The sequence below is a fragment of the Lontra canadensis genome, unplaced genomic scaffold (assembly GCF_010015895.1).
Source record: "Lontra canadensis isolate GAN:19392208 unplaced genomic scaffold, GSC_riverotter_1.0 scaffold15, whole genome shotgun sequence".
NCBI classification, from domain to species: domain Eukaryota; kingdom Metazoa; phylum Chordata; class Mammalia; order Carnivora; family Mustelidae; genus Lontra; species Lontra canadensis.
Window position 1 is genome coordinate 5,661,520 of NW_022631009.1, and position 22,450 is coordinate 5,683,969.

General features: G+C 38.5%; 2 protein-coding genes across 2 annotated transcripts in view; one reads left to right on the top strand and one right to left on the bottom strand.

The window, feature by feature from the left end:
• Nucleotides 1–1,434: 1,434 nt before the first annotated feature.
• Nucleotides 1,435–6,631, bottom strand: UTP23 (UTP23 small subunit processome component). The gene is made up of 3 exons (XM_032858439.1): nucleotides 6,395–6,631; nucleotides 2,769–2,943; nucleotides 1,435–1,801 (listed from the first exon to the last, which is right to left on the bottom strand). Exons 1-3 carry the CDS (start codon nucleotides 6,580–6,582, stop codon nucleotides 1,496–1,498), a joined length of 669 nt encoding a protein of 222 aa, XP_032714330.1. The 5' UTR covers nucleotides 6,583–6,631; the 3' UTR covers nucleotides 1,435–1,495.
• Nucleotides 6,632–17,153: 10,522 nt separating this feature from the next.
• EIF3H (eukaryotic translation initiation factor 3 subunit H) overlaps nucleotides 17,154–22,450 on the top strand; it is a 101,585-nt gene continuing 96,288 nt past the window's right edge. Inside the window, exon 1 of the mRNA XM_032858440.1 lies at nucleotides 17,154–17,329. Within this exon, the coding sequence (XP_032714331.1) occupies nucleotides 17,198–17,329 (132 nt within the window). The 5' untranslated portion in view covers nucleotides 17,154–17,197. The remainder of the gene's footprint in view (nucleotides 17,330–22,450) is intronic.

Consider the following 22,450-nt stretch of genomic DNA (forward strand, 5'->3'; position numbering starts at 1 on the left):
TTTGGAATTTTTGCTATTGAATTTAACATTTGCTTTTAAAGAAAATCGTCCTCCTTAGTGGACGAATGGAACTAAAAAAAATTAAGAGACTCTCTAGGGGAACTGAGTGACATGATCTTCAATCAAGAATTATCTTGCTAGGGGAGCTTGGCTGCCTCAGTTGGTAGAGTTTGCAACTCTTGATCTCAGGGTTGTGAGTTCGAGTCCCATGTTGGGTGTAGAGATTACTTAAAAATTTTTTAACAAGGAACTATCTTGCTAAATTATTAGTGCAACAAATATGAGGGTAAACAACACTGGCTGAGCCTCAAAAAATGTTACTTCCTACAAAATCCATGCTTCACTACAGCAAAAGAGAAAACCAAAAAAGAGTAAAACAATGAATCTAGGAAACAGAAATAACAAAAGCAAATTTCTGGATAAGGGCAAGAAGTGCATGGTTGACACCTGAGCAACATACCCAGCAGAAAACTGTTCCACACTGGAGGACAGAGGATTTTAGAAGCATCTTCAGGGTTGAGGAATTACCACATATCATCATATAGAAAATTATAAGTTCCTTTACAGAGTTAAGTCAGATGCTTCAAGAAAATGAGGACAGTATTGACTTCTGGAATAACAACAAATTAGTGTAAGAAATAAATTCAATCATGTCATGGCTACTTGGGTCAATGGGGAACAAAGTTTACAGTCATAATAATGAAAATACTTTATTTGGGATATATAAAGACTGAACTATTAATAGATCAGAAAAATGGAGGAGTGATACAAGTAAGCAAAATTTCCACTTTCTAGTACAAAGTCAAATAATTGATGAACCAAAAGGTAGCAGTATATTCACATTATTTAGAACTATAAATTCTACAACTGCTACATGAATAAGGAATTTTCCTCACGAATGTGAAAGGACACAACCTCTGGTCACAAAGCTTCTGTATGACTGATTTTTGACACTATCTGCATATAATGTTGGGGTATAGGGGCAATGGTGAGACAGAAACGAGACAACAGTTTTACACATCAAAAAATAATCTCCAGGGGCACCTGGGTGGCTCAGTGGGTTAAGCCTCTGCCTTTGGCTCAGGTCATGATCTCAGGGTCCTGGGATTAAGCCCTGCATCAGGCTCTCTGCTCATTGGGGAGCCTGTTTCCCCCCCGGCCACCCCTATCTGCTGCTCTGCCTACTTGTGATTTCTCTCTGTCAAATGAATAAATAAAATCTTTAAAAAAAATGCCTAAACCCATCCACACTGGTGTGTTTTTCTTTTGTTTCCTTTCCTTTCTTTAACAAATTTTAGGCAAAGGCTTATGGGTCAATATTTATAAAAATCACAGTCTTTTACTGTTAGTACTTCCATAGTTTTAAAAAGAAATTTGTTTTTCACATTTTAATGTCTTTAAAAGTACTCAAAGAATTCATTCATTATCGTTCTGCTTTTCAGAAAGTACTTTTGAGGTAGATCTGTTCCGGATTCTTTTTCTTTTTCTTTTCTTTTCAGAGGCAGATGATTCTGGGTCCTGTGTTTTTTTTTTTTTTCTTCAAACAGCTCAGAGGATTGGGGCCACTTATTTTCTTGCGTTTTTTTCTTCTTCTCTGTTCCTCTTTTTTCACTAAACCTTGTTCTTCTTTGAGTTGCTTGATACTTTGTTTCTCGTGCACTGAGACAAGCTGACCTGACTCTACTGCTTTAACAAAGGCAACTGTTTTGGGAGAAGGTTTGTCCAAGACTATAGTGTTCTGAATAATAAACATGAGAGGAACTCCAGGCTTTTTCTTTACTTTCATAGACAAATTCTGATCCTATTAAAGGGAAAAATAGAATTGTTCAGTTCAAATATGCCAGTCAAATAAAATGCCTTAAATAGTAAAAATAAAAGAGATCGCTAAGTTTTACTTTTCAAGTCAGTATGTCTCACTAACGGGAATACACTTTATGACCTAAAAGAAAAAAAAAAAAAGAAGAAGAAGAAAAAGACAGATATGAAATCTGAGCACAGTTAAATGCCAACTAAGGTGAACCAGACTTACCAATATTCTAGGACCACAAATTACAAACTAAGGCAAAGGTAAGTATGTTAGGCAATGTTCCATATCTTCAAAAAGGGTTAGGAATTTTAACACTGGTTGCAGGAATAGCAACAACGTAAGAATTGGCTGACTCAGATTCTAGAACTAGCTCTGCATCTAACTGTGTGATTTTATAATTCTAAAAGCGTATTTAAGCAAATCTGTATGTACATGCACTTATTGGATAATATCAACGCTGAAAGTCTCTCCTACCACACCACTCCTCTGCCCCGGATCTTTAAAAGTGTAAAACAGTTCCTTATTGGTAGCACAATTTCAAATAATATGAAACAAGACTTTTTGAGAAAAAATATGAAATACAGGAACACAAGAAAACACTGATGAATACAGAATATAAAATTTTTGCTCTACTTATTTTCCCTTTAAGAACGCTGAAACATACAATCACATCTCTTTGTCAATAATTTTATTTTTAAAAAAACTTAAGAAAAATCAAAAGCTTAAGGTTCTTTCCTCAAATTCTCCAATGACAACTGCTTTTATCGACTGCAAATTAACTTAAAAGCCTTCATTTTAAACAGTCAAAACATTTTGACAATGCACTTCCACCTAAGTTTTCCTGATTATATGTAGCTCCAAATGAAATATAGATAGAAAGGTTAAAAAAAGAAAAGAAAAGAAATATAGATAGAAATGATTAAAAGATTAAAATTGACTCTGGTTTTAAAAGCAGTATCACCTGTGTTGCCACAAAATAGTGATGAGGATTTCCCTCTTCAACCATGGTCAGTAGACATTCTGATCCACTCACAGCGTTCTTGAAATGGGGACAATTTCGGACTTGGCATTTTTGTGCAATCAGTTTTGCCCCATATAAGTCTTTTCCCAATGTTTCTAATTCTTTTAACACACACCTGGGGAAAAAATGTTATTAGCAGCTCACCATTGTAACAGACACCTATCAGTTGTTCACATAAAGCAAGTATTAAAAAATTACCCAATTTTGAACAAATTAAAACTTTACCATTACAATCTGAATTTGTCCTATGTTGGCCCCAGTCATATGATATCTATTTCATTCTTTAAAAAACCTGGAAAATACAACCACTGAGTAGAAGGAATAACAGTTAAAATTTACTGAGCATTTATTATGTGTCAGAGAGCACGCTGAATGTCTTTACATAACTTCTCGCTTCAATCTCAAAACAGCTCTAGTTAGGCCCCTTACTTGAAAAGTATCCATATTTTAGAGCAACTCACTCGGAGAGATTTCAAGTAACATGCTCAAACACAGCTAATAAGCAGTAAAGCCAAAATGTGAATCCAGGTAGTTGACAACAGATGCCTTGCCCCAACCTTTGGGGTATATGCTTCTACTTCAAGTACAAATTGGTACACCTTTAAACTATTTTCAGCACAGAAAAGTAAAAATGTTCAAGTCACCAGCTTAATAACAATCACAACTTCCTTTTTCATTCTGCATTTTCATACTAATATAAGTCAATGCTTTGCAAAGTGTCAGCTAAAAACTACCCATATCAAACTGACATGGTGATAACTGCATAATTTCTACTCCTTTCTCATCCCCAAATCTGCACCTCTTGAGGAGTCAAATATTAGGATTCTAATAAGCTCCCCAAGCACTTCTTCCATGAAAGAAAAGAAAAAAAAAAAGGAAAGGAAAGGAAGAAAAAGGGAGGGAGGGAGGAAGAAAAGGAGAAATAAAGAAAAACTTATAAATACCGAGTCAAAAATTTCTTAGGCTCTAGCCAGCCCTTGTCAGACTCTACCTTGCCTCACTCCCTTTATCATTCTTTTAGTTTTTGTTCAAGAAGAGAGATTTTGCTTCCTTAGTCATCAGTTCTGAACTCTTTTTAGGAGTTTCAGGCCCAAACTACCAAGTATTTATTGAATATTTCCTGCGGATGTACAGCAGCTCTTCAAATTCATGTCTAAAATCAAAGTATTTCACTGCCTCCAAACTTCTCCAGGGCATGCGATCTCTTTGAATACATGAACTTCCCAGAAGCTGGGCCTAAGTCAGAAATCCTAACTGACCTTTTCTTCATCACCCCTACCCCATCAGCTGTTAGAGTTCTAACTCCAACTCTCGGCTGTTGGTATCTATCTCATAATGTCTCTTTGCAGAACTCTTGGGTTTCTCTTTGAAGTTTCCTCTATGAAGTTGGGGCTCCCATTATTTCTGGATTGGACAACCACAAAATGAGTTTGCCTACCATCACGCTCTTGCTTCTCCAACTTAGCCCTCACACCTCTGCAGTTAGCTTTTCCAAAAGACAGCTGTTGGGTCTGACAGCATTTCTCTCTTCATTATGCACATCAAGAATTGACAGAATACAAAATAATATGCTTTAAAATAAACCATCAGTATGATGTGTGCTGGGGGTGGTGGGAGTGGATAAATGAAACAAGACTGGACATGTCAACAATTCCAAAAGCTGAGTGATAAGATATTTCATTATACTACTCTACTTTTGTGTATGTATAAAATATTCTGGAAGTTAAAATAACTTCTTTAGGGAAAAAATGCTATAGAGTATAATTTCATGCAGTACTTCTCCAACTTTTTTTGTTATAGCACTGTATTAAAAATGTTAATATTTCGGGGCACCTGGGTGGCTCCGTTGTTAAGCATCTGCCTTCAGCTCAGGTCATGATCCCAGGGTCCTGGGATCAAGCCCCGCATCAGCTCCCTACTCTTCGAGAAGCCTGCTTCTCCCTCTCCTACTCCCCCTGCTTGTGTTCCCTCTCTCGCTGTGTCTCTGTCAAATAAATAAATAAAATCTTTTTAAAAAATGTTAATATTTCTCTGGCACACAGAGGTAAATGAACAGGTTTTGTGTAGCCGTAAGTGATGAACTCAGGGCACAAGCCAAATAACGACTTGTCCGGCAGCCCTAAAGGCTAAGGGGATAAAAAACCATGGGATAAAAAACAATGATTTTGAGGTGCTACTTGAATATGGAAAGCTCTTCACGGAGCAACACTATCGTGAGACAAGCAGGGCAATGATACTGTGCGCCCATAAGAGCCCATTCCTGTGTTTGTGTGTGTGTGCATGTGTATATATAAAGAACCGGATGGACGATACAGCACGTTGACAGTGGTAATTCGTTGGTGTGGTATTATGGGTCATTTTAATTTCTTTTTCTATTTTTTTAAAGTAAATAAGCTACTATGGAAACGGGAACCCCTAAGTTTCTTAGTAGTTCATGCTGTTAAGTTTTTACCTTCTTCCCAGCTTCACTTCCAACTACATTCTGTGCTCTAACCTCCTTTCCAGGCATTTGACAGCTCCATTTCTTTATTCAAGAGGCCTCCACAAGTCACTTCTATCTTTTCTGTCACTCAAAATAGCCCTCCCCTCAGAACCGAAAGATGAAAAGAAAAGGAGAGAAAGAGAGAGGGAGGGTGGAAGAAAAGGAGAAATAAAAAATTATAAATACTGAGTCAAAAAATTCTTAAGCTCCAGCCAGCCCCTGTCAGACTCTACCTTGCCTCGCTCCCTTTAGTCTTTAAGAAAACTCAAAAGTTTAAGAGAAGCTCAAAAGTTATCTCCTTTATGAAACCTTCCATGATCCCATCCTCCCTCCTATGTCCAGGAGGCCCCATCTTAAGAGTTCTCATACCGAGGGAGTCACAACACACTGGAGTCAAAACACACCCATGGAGGCTGACGGATGCACTTCACTGGCCCATGAGGGCTGGACGTTTGTCCTGGTCACCAAGTTATCCTCAGTGGCTAGAGCACTGCCCGGCATACAGCTGGTGCTTAATAAAGACAGCCGAATAAACAAACGAGCATGGGCAGAGGTCTTAACCTCGAGTTCTGAATGCTCTTTCTGGGAATCGAAGACGTGCGCTCACACAGCAGTTGTGAGGCTTGAAAAATGATCGTTCACACTAGAAAAAGCGAGGCCAATAGGAGCAACCATTTAACAGGGGCAGGTTTTGGATACCAGCGAGGGCTCTACATACACGATACCTCGTTTGATCCTTCCGGCAACCTTTTGAGGTACGGTCTCTGCCTTACAGATGAGAAATCCAAGGCTCGGAGATGCACTCGCAGGAGATCACAAAGCGGGTAGGACTGGGACCTAGATTCGAAGCCGGGTCGCACTAGAAAGCATGGACTCATCTGCCAGGCCAACGACGGGGAAGAGCCGCAGGGCACTGTACTTTCTACCTACGCCGCAGACGCCCGCCTGACCTCCTCAGCGCCCCCACTCCACTGTCAATTCCTCCCGGGTGGGGCGTTCTGTACGCCGCGGCCTCGCCTCCACCACGCCCGCAGGGTCCCCGGGCCTCCGCCCCGGACCTCGTCTCCAGTCCCGCCTGGCCCACCTGGTGGTGCACAGCTGTGTCTCCCCCATGAGGTAGCGGGGCAACTGCTCCCGCAGCTGGATACGGCCGCGCAGCGCCGCCTGACAGAAGGTACCGTCCAGCAGGATCTGGTACGGCTCGCGAACTCCGAAATTATTGCGGAAGAAGCCGAGATGCTTCTTGGCATGTTTCTGCCTCGTGATCTTCATGCCTGACTTAAACGGACCAACACAGTGGGTAGTAGCGGCCGTCTACCCCACCGCCTGCTCCTGCCGGAAGTAAAGTGCCTTTGCCCCCGGAAGCAAACGCCCCCAGCTGCCGGGCAGTCCCGGTGACGGCACGCCCCGACGAGCGCGCGCTTTAAGGTGCGCGCCTTGGGGGCGGTGCTTGTGCCTGGCAGTATAATGATAATCAACGAGAATATTGAACCTTAATACGCTACAGACATTATTCTAACTAATTTACCATATACTATTCCCTTTAATGTTTACGATTCCCAAGTGGGGGAAGGAAAGGGATCAGAGTAATTGGACAACTCTGAGCATGTCTGTCCTAGTTGCCTTCCCTCAAAGAAATTAAGCGCCTTTGCAAAGGGCACGTGGGTCTTCAGTGTTACAACTATCACTGGAACCAGGACTGAAGTTAAGGGCTGCCTGTGGTTCAAATGTTCTTGCTACCCACCCTCCATAAGAACTGCTGTTACTGAGTGCCAAACTTAGGGCAGAAGATGGCACCATTTTGCATCTCCTCCGCCCCTTAAGACCATTCTAAATCACTTACAAGGGGTGTTTTGGAAAAAAACGCCCAAGAGCTTCATTTTTTATGTGTCAGAATCCCGAAACTTGAGTCCTAGTTTTACCACTAACCCAAGCCAATTTCACTTTGAGCAACAATTCAAAAAAACTGGCTTCAATTCCGCACTGTCAAAGTGGTTGTCAGGACCTGACTTTTCAAGAACCCTTTCTATGTTTATGGTGTCTGAGATACGAAGACTAGGTAGGTACTGGACTAGTAGCAAAAAGGGGAAAAGACCAAAAGTTTTCAAGTTACTTGGTTAACTCAATTAATGAAGAGTTAATCAGAAAAATTTTCCCCCAACAGGTAATTAATTGCCAAGGGTCCGCTTAATTTCAGAGCAAGATGATCATAGCATGGGGAGGATAAAATGCTGCATTTTTGTCCTGGCCTGGAACCTGTCCCATATCTAGCTTTGGCTAACAATGGAGAGAAAGAGCTAATACAAAAAAAAAGTGATTTACAAAGTTATTGAGATTTGCATTTGGGGTTTTATTTGAAGATACAGGTTTATGGAATTGGAACTAAGATATTCTATAATGGTTCCCATATCCTGATTCCCAGCACATCATCACTTAGGTGCTTTTATTTCACTGAAAATAAATTTAGAAACTGGAAGCTATAAGGTATTATTAATGGGATTGGATTCATGGTTCTTGAGTATAATTGCTCACTGCTTTCCAGTTTTATTCTTCTTTATTCCTGCATGCCAACTGCCCATCCCAGCTATACTCCCACCACAGAGAAATTGTACCAACCTCGTCTTACAAATCAGTTAAAACATTAAAAATAATAATAATAAGATACCCAGATTGATCTACCAGCTCCATTTCATTGGTCATATTTCACTTGTGATGATAAAGGGGAACCTCACTATAATGGAGTTGGAAAGTTGGGCAGAGAGAATCTCACACCCCACTACTTTTATTCAGTAACAGGCCCAACAGGAAGAGACAGACCTTGTTGGTAGATATTACATTACTACTCCAGCAGGAGGAAGAAAGGCTTTCCTTATTCAACGCCCCACCAACAGCCCAGCCAATGAGAGATGGTCACAACTTGGCCAATGAGAAGCCCCTACAAGCTCTCAGTTTACTCCAACGGACTTTCTGTTTGTACCAGTCTTTCCAAACCCCCCTGCCATTACCTCTATAAAAGAGCAGTACCTCTTCTTTGTCCCCCAGGTTTGCCTATGGTGTTGCTAGCTCCCTTGTCTGGTATTGCACTTGTCTTCTGTTTCTGAATAAAGCCATCTTTTTACTTGGTGAAATAAGTGGCTTAAAATAACTGGTTTGATATTTAAGCTTAATCAGTGAGAAACATATGGTGCAGGACTAGAGCTTTGAGTCCTATTCTAGTTGTTGTTGTTTTTAAAGTATTAAACTACAGCATAATTATTTTCTAAGCTCTGTGTATATGACAGTGCCATTTGCATACCAGATCTTTATTTCACAAACATAAAGGCAGTCTATGACGGTGATTACCAAGTTTAAAACAGAGCTTTCTGTTACAGCAATATTTCTCAAAACATGATCCTGGAACATACAGAAAAAGCCCCTGTTGCTTATTTAAAATGCCCATTTCTGGCTCAGAACATGTATTGAGAGATAGGGATACTATTCAGAAAGGAAGTGACATTTATTACAATCTTCCAAAGTTGTTATTATGCATATTAATGTTCCTGAGATTTGCAATCAAGCATCACTGTTTATCCAATAGGACATTTTCCAATGAATACTTTTTGGTCTGATGGTCAATGACCTAGTATTAGAAAATCAATATTTGGCCACAACCAAGGCAAAAGACAAATATTGCCATTATTGGTTGAACTATTTAGATATAAATTTAAATCTGAAATTTTACTTTCAAAATTATTATGATATCACTTGTTAAATAGCCATTGAAAATAATTTTGACCTTATAGTACTGGAACAATAATGTCTCAGCTTTCCTAGCTGCTAGCTTTTTTCTTAGGTCACTACACTGGACATTTTCCATGCCAAATAGACATTCAGCTCAGGTAGGTAGGGAATTAATTTATTTTTCTTTATTTTTTCATGCTCTTCATATTCTTTATTATGTCTGGCTCAAATATAATTTATAATATGATTTGTTGTACATGATTTTGAAGTTTTTTCTCCATGAAATTTTGAGGAAGCCAAGCTGACAGAATGATTTATTCTTGCAAGGTGTGCCTAATTCCCCAACAAGACTTTTTCATGAAAGATTCATGGCCTAAATGGAATTAAATAGGTAAATATTAAATACAATTCATAAAGGTTATTTTGTTTAATTTTATAAATGTTAGTATTCCAGATAATTCACAAAGATCCATTGTGATATTATTGTACCTTATACCTTATACTAAATACTCATATTTAAATATTTATAAACATTGGTGAACACCCATTAGCAAAAAGGATACAATGTTCTTTCTAACATTATATAGCTAACACGTGTTCTAAGTAAATAATTTCCCTAAATAAATCATTTAGAACAACTTAGGTAAACTGTACTGAGGACCTACTAAGTCCTTCACTAGGATCCTCTATGACAGACTCCACCCAGGACTTGCTTACTGTGAATTTCCATATGTGGCAGGCAGTGTTTTGAAGATTGGATCTGAGGCTGCTCCACTTTTTAAAACATTTTTATATTTTTCAAATTATAAAAATTCCTATCATAATAAGTGAAACAATGAAACAACACAAAGGTATTCATCCCTTCTCCCCTTTCCCAGAGAAAACATTAACAACCTACTGTGTATCCTTTAGCAATTTCCCATTTTCATAAACTTACATCTCACTTGTATACCTATACATAGGGATTTTTGCCCCTTTAGGTATTCAAAAATGGAATCATATTTTATCACTTTTATACATTTTGCTTTTCTCACCCAGCAACCCTTGTGGAAATCCTCCCCCCCTACCACCACACACCCCAAGTCAATTGGCATAGTTCTCATTCATTATTTTTAATGACTGCATGACATTTCCCACAAAATCATCACATATAACAGAGTGGATGTGATACAAACCGTAAATTGTCACCCAATCTCTCTTTTTCTAGTAATAGAATTTTGATTTTATTCTGGACATTAATATGTGGTCAGAGAAAAGAATCCATTTCCTAGACTTCTGTGCAGTTAAGTATAGTCATATGGTTAAATTCTAGCCAAGGATACGTAAGTATAAATGTTACAAAGGACTTCTGGGAAGGCTGCTTAAAAGATGCCAACTTAGCTCAGCAACTGGCACTTGGGTTTTTTTCCACTTTCTTCCTTCCTTCCTACTGGAATTTGGATGTGATGAATGGAACACCAGAACCTATTTTAGTCCATGAGGTAACCCTGAGCATGGAGGCCATGTGCTAAGCAGGGAAAGCAGCTAAAGGAAGGAGTCTGTGTCATTTGTGAAACCATCTTTCCAAATCTAGGCTATGTCTGGACTTGTTTTACATAAGAGAAAAATAAACTTTTACCTTGGTTTAAAAATATTATTTTAAGTTTTTTTTTTCACTTTTTGAGACTTTATTTATTTTAGAGCAGCAAGATATTTAAAACAAAATTAAAAGGAAGATACAGAGATTGCCCATATACACTCAGCCTCAACACATATACAGCTTCCCTATTATCTACATCACTCACCAGCATGGTACTTTATTTTTTTCAGCTCAGGATGAACCTACAATGGCACACTCAGTTTCTTTTGTGTGCAGTCAAACCCAGTCCTAATTGATAAAGTTAAAAATAGCTAGACTTTTACATCGGCAGATGTATTTGATGAAACTTTGATGCCGGTTAGTGTTTGTCAATACAAGTGCCCTTTCTTTGAACAGGTTCAAAATCTCAGTGTATACGTTTTCTGTAAAGGGTGCAATGTTTTTTCAAAGTACAATAAATTAAATCCTTTTTGCATACAATAAAAGCTATCTTGACATTTTTTTCTTTTGCAAGTATAAACAATTTAATTTGAACTGGGTATGTCAGTGGGATGAAACTTCTGTTGAGTAAAGTTAGTTAAATATGAAGACCTCCCCCACCCCCCAGCTGCTTGGGCAAGAAACATCAAGGACTTGTTAGTGCTACCCAGTTGTCAATTAAAGAAAGCAAGTAGGATTTCTGTCTGTTGGCGCAGCTAGTACCAGTGAGCTCTTCCTTCAGGGTATATGACAATAAAGAAAATGTCTCTTAGAAAAAAGTGTCAAGGGGTTTCTGTTTGTCCATGGTATTTTTAAACCAGACAGTAGTCAGAAAGTCCACCATTGGTTATCAGATGGCTGTAATATTGGACTAGCAAATTTACTCGCTGTAGTAGTCTATTTCAATGAATTCGTACAGAGAACAACTACTACCCTGGGAATTAAGTTGAAAGGAATTCAGCCTTTCACTATAACAGATCTAAACAAGGTTCTACATTGGAATGTTACTACAAAATGTTTAATGGTATTAATTAAAGTGGTAAAACTGAAAACTGGTAGAGAAGAGGAAAAGTTAAAAAGTGGCAGCAATGTGCAAACTATTTCATTTTGATGCATAACAAACTTCCCTTTCAAATTTAATTAAATCATAACTGAAACTGGTAGGGAAATTCGTACTGATCGTATGGGGGCTTTCATTTTAACTTACCAAAGCATTTTAGGAGATTAATGAATCCTTGTAAAATTACTCTGGGTAAGCAAATATTATTTCTGTTACTTAAAGGAGTTTAAAGACCAAAAATAATGTCAGATTATGGCATTAAAAGGATTTTCTACAAACACTATTTATTTATTTTGAACAAAATGTTGAAGACAACCATTTCACTCATGGTTTCGTATATATTTTTAAGCAGCAGGAGGAGTTCAGGGCAGAAACTGAACTCCTGGTGGCAAGAAATTAAACAGATTTTCAATAATCCAGTAGAATATTATTTGAAAGTCTCATATTTATAATTAAATTACACCAATACAAGGTATTAATTATGTTATATTATACAAAATAAAAATCACTCTTAGAATCTGTGCAAATATTTTCAATGCTATATCACCTTGTTTTAATATTAGTTGGTAATTCATATATCAAAATACTGGGACAAGAAGGCCAAATGTTGTTTTTTAAATTATTATTATTTTAACAAACATATAGGAAATGCCCACATCTGGGTCATATGTATAAATCAATATTATTTTCTTTTTATTGGCTCTGTCTTTACCCCCTCTATTGTTCCTTTCATGATACTGAGCAAATTACTTAGCTCTTCAAACAATGGCCTCACAAAGTCTCACTCCACATGTACACAGAAGGAAGCACATGATTTAAATTGATCCCAATCAGACTAAAGAGAAAGATCTTTTTTCCCCATGGCTGGAGGAGAGGTTTTCTTTTTCTTGCAATAAACATAAAAAAAGAAGTGCATTGTGTCCATTGCTACTGGCAGCTGTTTTGAAATTATGGGGGTAGCCAGTCTATGGACAGAACCAAAACATTTTAGAAACCAGAGTCAAGGGTATCATTATGATATGGAACTGGAGAATTTATGTTACTTTATTTGCAATATGCCCTCCTCTAGACATTTAGTTATGTGATAGAGTACATCTCCTTCTTGTTTAAAATAATTAAAATTGGGTCTTTGTGTACTTGTTTTTTTGTTACTTGCAGCTCAATGTGACCTAACTGATGGAATATTTGCTAAATCCAGCACCCCCCCAAAAATACCTTTAAAAGGAAAAATTATAGGGGTGGTTAGCTGGCTCGGTTGGTGGAACGTGCAACTCTTGGTCTTGGAGTTGTGGGTTTAGGCCCCAGTTTGGGCATAGAGGTTACTTAAAAAAAATAAGTAAAAGGAAAAATGATGGTATTGCTTGTGTAACACCTTGCTTTAAGGAAATTTAAGATGTTCTGCATATGTTCTTGTTTTATCCTGGACAACATTGTGAAGAAGCTAGGATGCAGAAACCTATTGTTATTATCTGCTTTTAGCATCTCTCAAAGGTGTCTTTTCCACTCTAGTTAAATATTAAGTAAAGTGTTTAGGATTTTAAGCCAGATGATTTTCTTTGGCCAAATGAATGTTTGCGGACTTCTAAAAAGTATACTAACTTAATCCAGAACTTTAGTTTTTCCCTATTTATATGTTTTTTTCTTCTGGCTTTGCTAACTTCTAATTTTTGTGTGTAGACTTGGCTTGTTAATTATGATGACACTGTATAGTCTCTTAGGGAGGGGGAGAAATTGCCCTTCCCTCCCATTTCCATAGAATAGGGAGTTTCTGATCCCCTCCTCATGAATGAGTGTTGTTGGAGGGTAGGCTTCCTGTTTCTCTCTATTCCCTGATACTTGTGACTCCTAAAAGAAGGAAGGTATAATCTGATATTTTGGAGATCTCATAACCATCACATAATCACATCTCTTTCCCAAGAGAAGAAAAGAAAAGATCTTCGTGTTCCTTTGCTAGAAAAGAATCTATATAGAAGAGGTAGGAACATATATCCCTTACAGAATCTTATGCTGAAAGCTTTGAAAGTTTCCTTGCTTCTTTTGTTTCCAATGGGTACTAGAGAAGGAGGACCCCTTAGCTCTATGTCATGAATACACAGTTACTTCCCAAAGGGACAGTAAATAGTAAGATCAGATTACTTTCTACCCATTTCCTTCCTCAACAGCAAGAACAAATGCCAAGTTGATCCTATAAAGGTTAGCTGTGAGCCCTGAGCAGACAGAGACACAGAGACCATCCTATACCTATCTACTCCATGACCAAGAGTGCTGCTCAGCTTAGGTCCCAAGACTTATCAGATGTGCAAAGGAACCTTGTCTTCCATATAGATGGCAACAACTAAATAGAAATAAACTGATATTTTATTTTTTTTTTAAAGATTTTATTTTATTTATTTGACACAGAGAGAGAGATCACAAATAGGCAGAGAGGCAGGCAGAGAGAAAGTGGGAAGCAGGCTCCCCGCTGAGCAGAGAGCCTGATGCGGGGCTCGATCCCAGGACCCTGAGACCACGACCTGAGCTGAAGGCAGAGGCTTAACCCACTGAGCCACCCAGGTGCCCCAATAAACTGATATTTTAAAAAAACCCTTTGGCTAATCTGTATACCAAATAAGAATAAAGTGACATTTTAAAAAATCCTTTTGGCTCACCGTTGGAGTCTTGACTCTCAGTTTACTACATTGAAAGGGGTTTAAGTAAGCTTTAGCCAAGTGAGGGAAGGCGGTTCCAACACTGGCTGGTTCTAAGGCATGGCTGGACTGGTCACAGTCTGACATTCCCTGGGTTGTGTTTTCCTAGTGGGTAGAGTTACATGCCACAAAGGCAGAACTGGTCAGACTGTTTATTTTTTCATTTTTTCATTCAGGTATGACAAGCTATTCTTTGCTTCCTGTCCCCAGGTGGCAGTCACCCATGGGCACAGCCCACAGCTTGCTTTGGAAGGCCTTCACCATCCTCTCTCATTTTGCCTCTGACTAAATTTGAAATATTTTCAACAAATGTAGAAGTATGCTAAAAAGTTTAGTTCCTGTGACAGAAAAAATGAAGAACATATTATTACAAACACAGGGTAAGTTTATTTTGGCCTATAAATGAATAGCTACAATGGCATTAGTACCTGCAACATCAAACTGCTTTTTTTTGGAGGCAGAAATACAATTTAATGACTGTGACTAACCTTCCTTGGGTGATCAGTATAGAAAATTCCGTGTTCTGCTACAATCTGTTGTTTAAATTTTCCTGTATGGTTTAGAGATATTTGGTTCTTATTTTTCTAAGATCTTGAGGAGGGAGCTTTGGTTATTGATTGGAGATAGTTCCTCTTTCATATTGTATGCATTTAGCTATAAACTTTTAGCATTGATGTAGCTGTGTCTCACAATTTTTGACGTTTTATATTTTCATATTCATTCAGTTCAATGTGTGTGTGTGTGTATTTAAATTTCCCTTAAGACTTCCTCTTTGATCCATGGGTTATTGGAAGCATGTTGTTTAGTTTCCAAGTATTTGGAAAATTTTCTGTTACCTTTATGTTTTGACTTCTAGTTTGAACCAATTGTGGATGGAGAACGTATTCTGTGCGATTTCAGTTCTTTTAAATTTGTTGAGTTTTGTTTATGGCTCAGGATATGGTTTATATATCCCATGGACATTTGAAAATAACAAAATGAATGTGCATTCTGTTGTTGGGTAGAATGTTCTATATTGTTGATTAGATCCTATTGATGGTATTGCTGAGTTCCTTTAAACCCTAGCTGATTTTCTCTCTAGTTATTCTGTCAATTGTTGAGAAAGGGGAGTTGACATCTCTAACTATGACTATGTGTTTGTCTATTTATTCTTTGAGTTCTAGGAGTTCTTTCTTTACAGAAACTCAGCTTTATTACTAGGACATACACATTTAGAATTACTATGTGTTTTTGGTGATTGGCCATTTTATCATTATATAATGTCTTCCTCTGTCTCTGGTGATTTCCTTTGCTCCAAATTCTCCTTTATCTGGTGTTAATATATCCACTCTTGCATTCTTTTGCTTAACATTTACATGATATACTTTTCCCATCATTTTACTTTCAATGTGCCGATGTCATTATATTCGAAATGATTTTTAGACAGCCTATAGTCCTACAGTTGGGGTGGATTTGTACCACGTCAACTTTCTCTAAGCTGGAATCATAATTCCTAGAATTCCCTTTCCTGTACATCGGAGCTAAGGTTTCCCGTAACCGTGTGAGGGAAACAGAGAAGTCAAAGATAACTCCAAGGTTTTTGGTCTAATCAACTGGAATAATCGAGCTGTCACCAAATGAGATGAGGAAGACTGTGGGGGGGAGGTGGTATTTGGAGCTCAGTTTTGGAAAGGTTAAAATGGTGGTGCATATTGAACATTTATGTAGAGAAGTTGCATAGGCAGATGGACATGCTGGTGTGGACTTCAGGGGAGAGGTCTAGGGAAAAATAAATTTGGGAATTATCAGTTCTGCACAGACATCTATTGAGTGATTAAATATTTCATAAATAAGCAATTGGCAAAATTTGGAAACATGAAAAGAATGTCTTAAACTCCTTATCTAAAGTGATTTGCTAAAGCTGTCACATATTGTTTTAAAGACTTCAGTTCCGTATTTCAGAGAACTGTAAGTCAGCATAATTTTATTTTTATTTTAATTTTTTTAAAGATTTTATTTATTTATCTGACAGAGGTCACAAGTAGGCAGAGAGGCAGGCAGAGAGGGAGAGAGGAGGAAGCAGGCTCACCACCGAACAGAGAGCCCGATGGGGGCCTAAATCCCAGGACCCTGAGATCATGACCTGAGCTGAAGGCAGACGCCTCAACCCATTGAGTCATCCAGGTGCCCCAATCAGCGTAATTTTTAAAAAGTATGCTCTGCATTATCCTTGGACACGGTACATAAAATAGCTTCTTTAGTACTTTCCTCATGTAAATCCTGCATGAAACCAATAGCAGCAAAGGACTATTAATTTTCGTTATTCTGATTAAAGTTCCTATATTCTAATTAATTTCTGTATAATCTAAGTGGTTAGAGACTGCTTCCTAAAATTACCTAAAACAAACTGCAATACCAGCTCACCGCTAATTAACAGGATGACGTTGGACAAATCACGTCTCAGTTTCCAAATATGTGTGATGGGAGTTGTACAGCTCTTTATAGTTTATAAGATTGGGAATGGGGATTGATAAAAAAAAAAGTGAACTCGTTTTTAGGTGAGAAGCTACAATAAACAAGAGCTATAATGTTGCTATGGTCAACTGACTAATGGTGACTGACTAAACATATGGTTGAAAATATTCTAAAAAGTCTCATTTTGTCTCAAACCTTTTGGTGAGAAAGAAGCCGCAAAGGTAAAACGCACATGCGCAAAGAATTACCTGCGCAAAGAAGGCGAGGCTGGAAAGGAGATGCGGGGCGAAGCTCCACTCCGGCTTTTCCTCCCAGCTCCGCCCCTTGGACTGTGCGTGACGTCACGTAGAGCCCGTACTTCCGCTTCCGGTCACTCACGTTTCTCTTTTTTCCTGTCTGGCTGAAAAGATGGCGTCCCGCAAGGAAGGCACCGGCTCTGCTGCCACTTCTTCCAGCTCCACCACCGGCCCGGCGGGGAAAGGCAAAGGCAAAGGCGGGTCCGGAGATTCGGCTGTGAAGCAAGTGCAGATAGATGGCTTGGTGAGTGGGGTTCCGTTTCCCCAGGCCCACGTGGGCAGCTCAGTCCTTAGTTCAGTCCCGCCAGACGCGCTGCTTGGCAGCCTCCCCCTGGGCCGGGCGAGACTGGGACAAGGTTTTTTCCTAAAATCTTTCTCTTTCATCTTCACTTTTTGCTGGGAGGCGCAGAAGCTTTCTCTGCCACCTGTTGGGGGAGTTGAGGGCTGAGACAGGGAACAGAGGCTAGGGGTGTGTGACAGATTCCTGGGGTCTTGTTTTGTCTGGATTTGGAGAAAGACTCTTTAGGAGGACAAATAGGTGAAGGAGATGTCGAGAAGGATCTGCGAACCCAGGGCTTTTGGAAGGTGGGTAAACTTCATTGCTTCTCAGCTGGGACCTGACATCTGTAACTTCCCAAGTGGAGGTTTACTTTGTAGCCACATCGGAGCCTGCTGGTTCAGCGTTTATCTGAAACTACGTAGTGGGAATAAACATCTCTTATATGGGCTTCTCCTTTCCTTCTCTGTGAATGTTGGAGTGCCTCGAGATTTTGGTTTAGGCATCCTTCTATAAGGTCTCTGCTTTACATGGTATAACAAAAGTAGGTAAAAGCACACTCCTGGAGCCAGGCTGCTTGGGTTTGAGTCCTATCTCTAAAATTAGCTGAATGACATTAGTTAAGTTAATCTCTTTATACTTATTTTAGTTGTTTTGAGGATTGAAATTGGCTGCATATGTGTCAATAACTAGAACAGTGTTTGAGACATAGTAAATTACCATTTAATCTTAATTGCTTCAGTGTTATTACTGGTGTTACAAGAAGTTACAGTAGTAGATCCTCAAGTTCCTTTCTTATGGCTTTAAATGTTATTTATATTCTGATAACCTTTAGGTTTTTATTTCTTGCCATACTTGGTTTTCACATGCCACTCTTAAATACTCCTGTCTTCCTGACATCGCTGTTTGGGTATCTTATAGGCATCTCAAATTTAACTTGACCAAAATAAGATTATTGCCATCTCCCCTTTCTTCCTCTCTCCCCATCCTTGGTCTTACCTTAGGCTCTCCTGTCTTAGTAAATGGAACGACCATCTAACAATTTGAACAAGTTAGAAAACCTAGGCAGTAACCTACATTTTCCCCCTCAGCAAATCCTGTTGGTTCCACCTCCAAAATATATCAGATTCATCTGTTTCTCATCTACCTGTGTGCGATCAACCATATCCACTTGGAATAAAATACAGACTTCTTACCATCTTCTTAAGGTTCTGGGACTCTTGTCTCTTTCTCCAGACTCACCTACTTCATTCTAGGTTTCATTCACAGGTATTTTAGTTGTTTCCTCTTTTTGAAATACTCAAGTATTCTTCCTACTTGGTGGCTTCTTTTGATTCTTTAGGTCCTTGGCTTAAATGCTCCATGTTAAGAAAGGCTTTGCCTACCAGCCCTGTTTAATGTAGCTCCCTCCCCATCATCCTCCATCATACCACTCTGTTTCATAGCATTTTCCACTGACTGTAACTGTCTTATTTGTTTTCTTGTTTGACTCCAAACCAGAATGTAAGCTACTGATGGCAGGCAAGGGACTGTGCTTTTTCACGTGTTATGTTTTCAATGCAGAACCTTTTAACTGATACATAGAAGAAATATAGAATATATAGAATGAATATACAATAAATGAATGAATAAAACACTTTGTTTTATTTTTTTAAAGATTTATTTATTTATTTTGGGGGGATGTGAGCAGGTGTGGGGGAGGGCGGGAGGAGAGGGAGAGAAGGAGACTTCCCAGTGAGTGTAAGCCAGCCATGGGGCTTGATCCATGACCCCGAGATAATGACCTGAGCAGAAATCAAGAGTTGGACCCTTAATGACTGATCCACCCAGGTGCCCCTCATTTTTGTACTGCTCCTAGTTCATGTCCTGATATCTTTTATAGATTGTTCTAATGGTATCTTGATTTGTTCTCTTAGCCCTGTTCAGTCTATTATTCATTCTTCAATTAAAACATTTCACTTACTGTGAAAGTTTAGATCTTGTTAACTTCCTTCCTGAAATGTTTACAGTGATGTTGCAATGAACTCAAGGCCTACCAAGATTTTAATTTCCTGCTATTTCCAAGCCTCTTATGAAGTATACGTTCCAGCAACACAGGACTATTTGGTTAGTCTGATGTTTAATCACATTTGTTCCTGGCATCTTGTTAGTGGCCAAGACCTGTTTTTCTTCTTGTATCGAACCTTTCCTTTCCTACCTTTGGTTCTGCTTCACCAAATCTTTTGTATCTTTAATATCACCTTCTGCTTAACATGTGAACATTGTCAGGACTTTACCATATTACGATGTTTAGTTCTCTTCTTCACTTAACAGTTCTGTGTTCCATTCTTAGTTTCCACTTTTTTTCCTCTTGAAGTTAACGGTTAAAGAATTATCTTTAATTGTGGTTTTCCGTTCTTTATTCAACTCACTGTTGTTAGAATCTCCATCACCAATAATTTCCTGATTTAGGTTTTAGAAAAATCATTGATAGCATTCGCAAAGAACTATACAGAATATCAAAATATATCACACATGCAAAATAGTATCTACGATACATAATTTAAGTAATCACAAAATAAACGAGTTACCTGCCATTCAGCGTGAGAAATAGAACATTGTGAGTACCTTTGAAACCTCTTCCCCTATTTCATCCTTTCTTCCTAACCCTAATCTGCACCCTGTAAGCACTATTGTGAGCTTTAGTTCAGGGATTGGGTTTTCTTTATAGTTTCACCGTACAGAGTATTTCTAAATAATTTGTTTTGTTTTGCTTGTTTATATTAATAGTATGAATGAAATATGAATTAAATCATAGTACATGTTCTCCTGTGTCTTGAGTCATAAATGCATATCTCACATTGTTTTTGAGATTAGTCCATTCTAGACTGTAGCATTCCTTTTCATTACTATAGAGTGCCTCATTGTATGAATAGGACATAATAGTCCTCATCTGACCATTAATGGACAATTAGATGGCTTGTTTTTCCTGTGTGAAATGGTATTTCCCCAGAATCTTTTTAAATTGTCTCTTCCATTAGACTTGCCAGTGAGATTTTTACTCCTGTGTGGAGTCAGTGCTCAGTGTATCTGTCCTCTTGGAATGGAGGAGTAGCTCTTCATTGCACTCAGGTGATCTCATTGTTCCTAGAAAAGAGCAAACTAATCTTTCCTGTTGAACTTTTCATGTAAAACCCATGTCATTCCCCCAAATCAGTTTGAATCTTACCATGGATCAGCGAGACAAGTAGAATTAGCCTCATCTGGTACCATGTTAGAAATTCAGTATCTCAGAATCTTAGGCCCCTGTCTTGATCTCCTGTATCAGGTGATTTATAGCATATTAATATTTGAGAAGTATTATTCTGGTCCACATTGATTTCTTCCTTTGTCTGAACTTCTAATGATGACAGCTTGTATCGCTCATCTTGGCACATGATCATAGACTGTTCATTAATGGTTTACTGTTTATTTTTCTTTTCTCACTGAGATGGTAACTTGAAGACAAAATTGTAAAATTTTTTAACAAGATTTTATTTATTTATTTTAGAGAAAGTGTGCGTGCATGTGTGCAAGCAAACGTGGGGAAGGGGCCCAAGGGGGAGGAAGAAGGACAGACTGTGGGGGAGCGCTGAGACTCAAGCCAGACACAAGGCTTGATCTCTACCCAGAGACGACGACGTGAGCCAAAACCAAGAGTTGGATGCTTAACCCACTGTGCTACCCAAGTGCCCCAAGTTGTAAAATACTTGTATCTTTCATAGTTCAGTGTTTAAAACTGATTACCATCGAATTTATTTCCTTTTAAATTTTGTTTTTCCCCTTATGTAAAAAGTTATCTTATAGTTTACAGTTGTTAGCTACTTCATTCCTCCTTTATTGGATTTAAGGTAAAGTATGTTATTAATAAGTGAAAAAGTCAGAGTTCCATATACTTTGTCATTTACGTGTGATTCATGTGTTACCTCACAAGTACTTTCCAACTCCTCATTGACCCTTTTATCACCCAGTCGGGCCCTTGTTACTGTTGAAATTCTCTTACTTATTTGTTGCTTGTCTTCTCACACTAAAATATCAACTTCCTGAGAGCAGGACCAATGTCAGGTTTGTTCACTGCAATATTAACAGTGACTGACACATAGAAAGCACTCAGATACTGTGAATGAATTAATGCAATTCTGGGTACAAGAAATTTTCTTGAAAATAAATCATGAGGAAACTGGGTCAGTAAATGCTTTGTAGAAATGGTGTGTTGGTGAGAAACACAGGAAGTGAGGCTGGGAGACCAGTGAGCTTTATAAATTCGCTCAAAATTTTTCCTTTTTTTTTTTTTTTTTTTTTTTTAAGCATCAGTGTCTGATCTATAAGAAAAATCTAACGTTAATTGAGCACCTGCTGTTTACAAGACCCTCTGAAGGAAAGTTTGGTCAGATTATGTCTGATTCTCACAACAGCTCTAAGGGTAGATGTTATCTGCCTTACCTCGTGATTATTCAGAGCTGATGAGAAAATACTGGTGGAAGTGCTTCGTGAACTGAAAGGAATAATTCAAATTTGTGATGGGCTTATACTACGCTATGACATATATTACTGTGTATTTCGTGTGTGTGTGAGTGTGTGATAGTACATGAAGTTCTAGAGACTGTATAGTAGCTTATGGAATGGAAGCCCTCATCTAAAATCCCAAGTCTCAAGTAGAATACAGTTTGGCCTTTTATTGTTTAAACAACAAAAAAATTACGTGGCTCTTGGCTCCCTCTTTCAGCTTTCTGACTTTAGTAGAGAGTTGCTTCACATGTGTGGGTGTTTCAGTCAGATAACTTGAAATTCTTTCAAGCACCAAAATTTTTACATTTTAGCCATTTTAATTGTAAATCTTTCTGGTGTGTTATGTAAATTACTGCCTGTTTAGTCGGAGAATATTGGACACAGATTTAGCCATGTTTTGAAGCTGTAGTATTATCTTTCAGAACATAATTTATTGGGGCACCTGGGTGGCTCAGTGGGTTAAGCCGCTGCCTTCGGCTCAGGTCATGATCTCAGGGTCCTGGGATTGAGTCCTCAGCAGGGAGCCTGCTTCCCTCTCTCTCTCTGCCTGCCTCTCTGCCT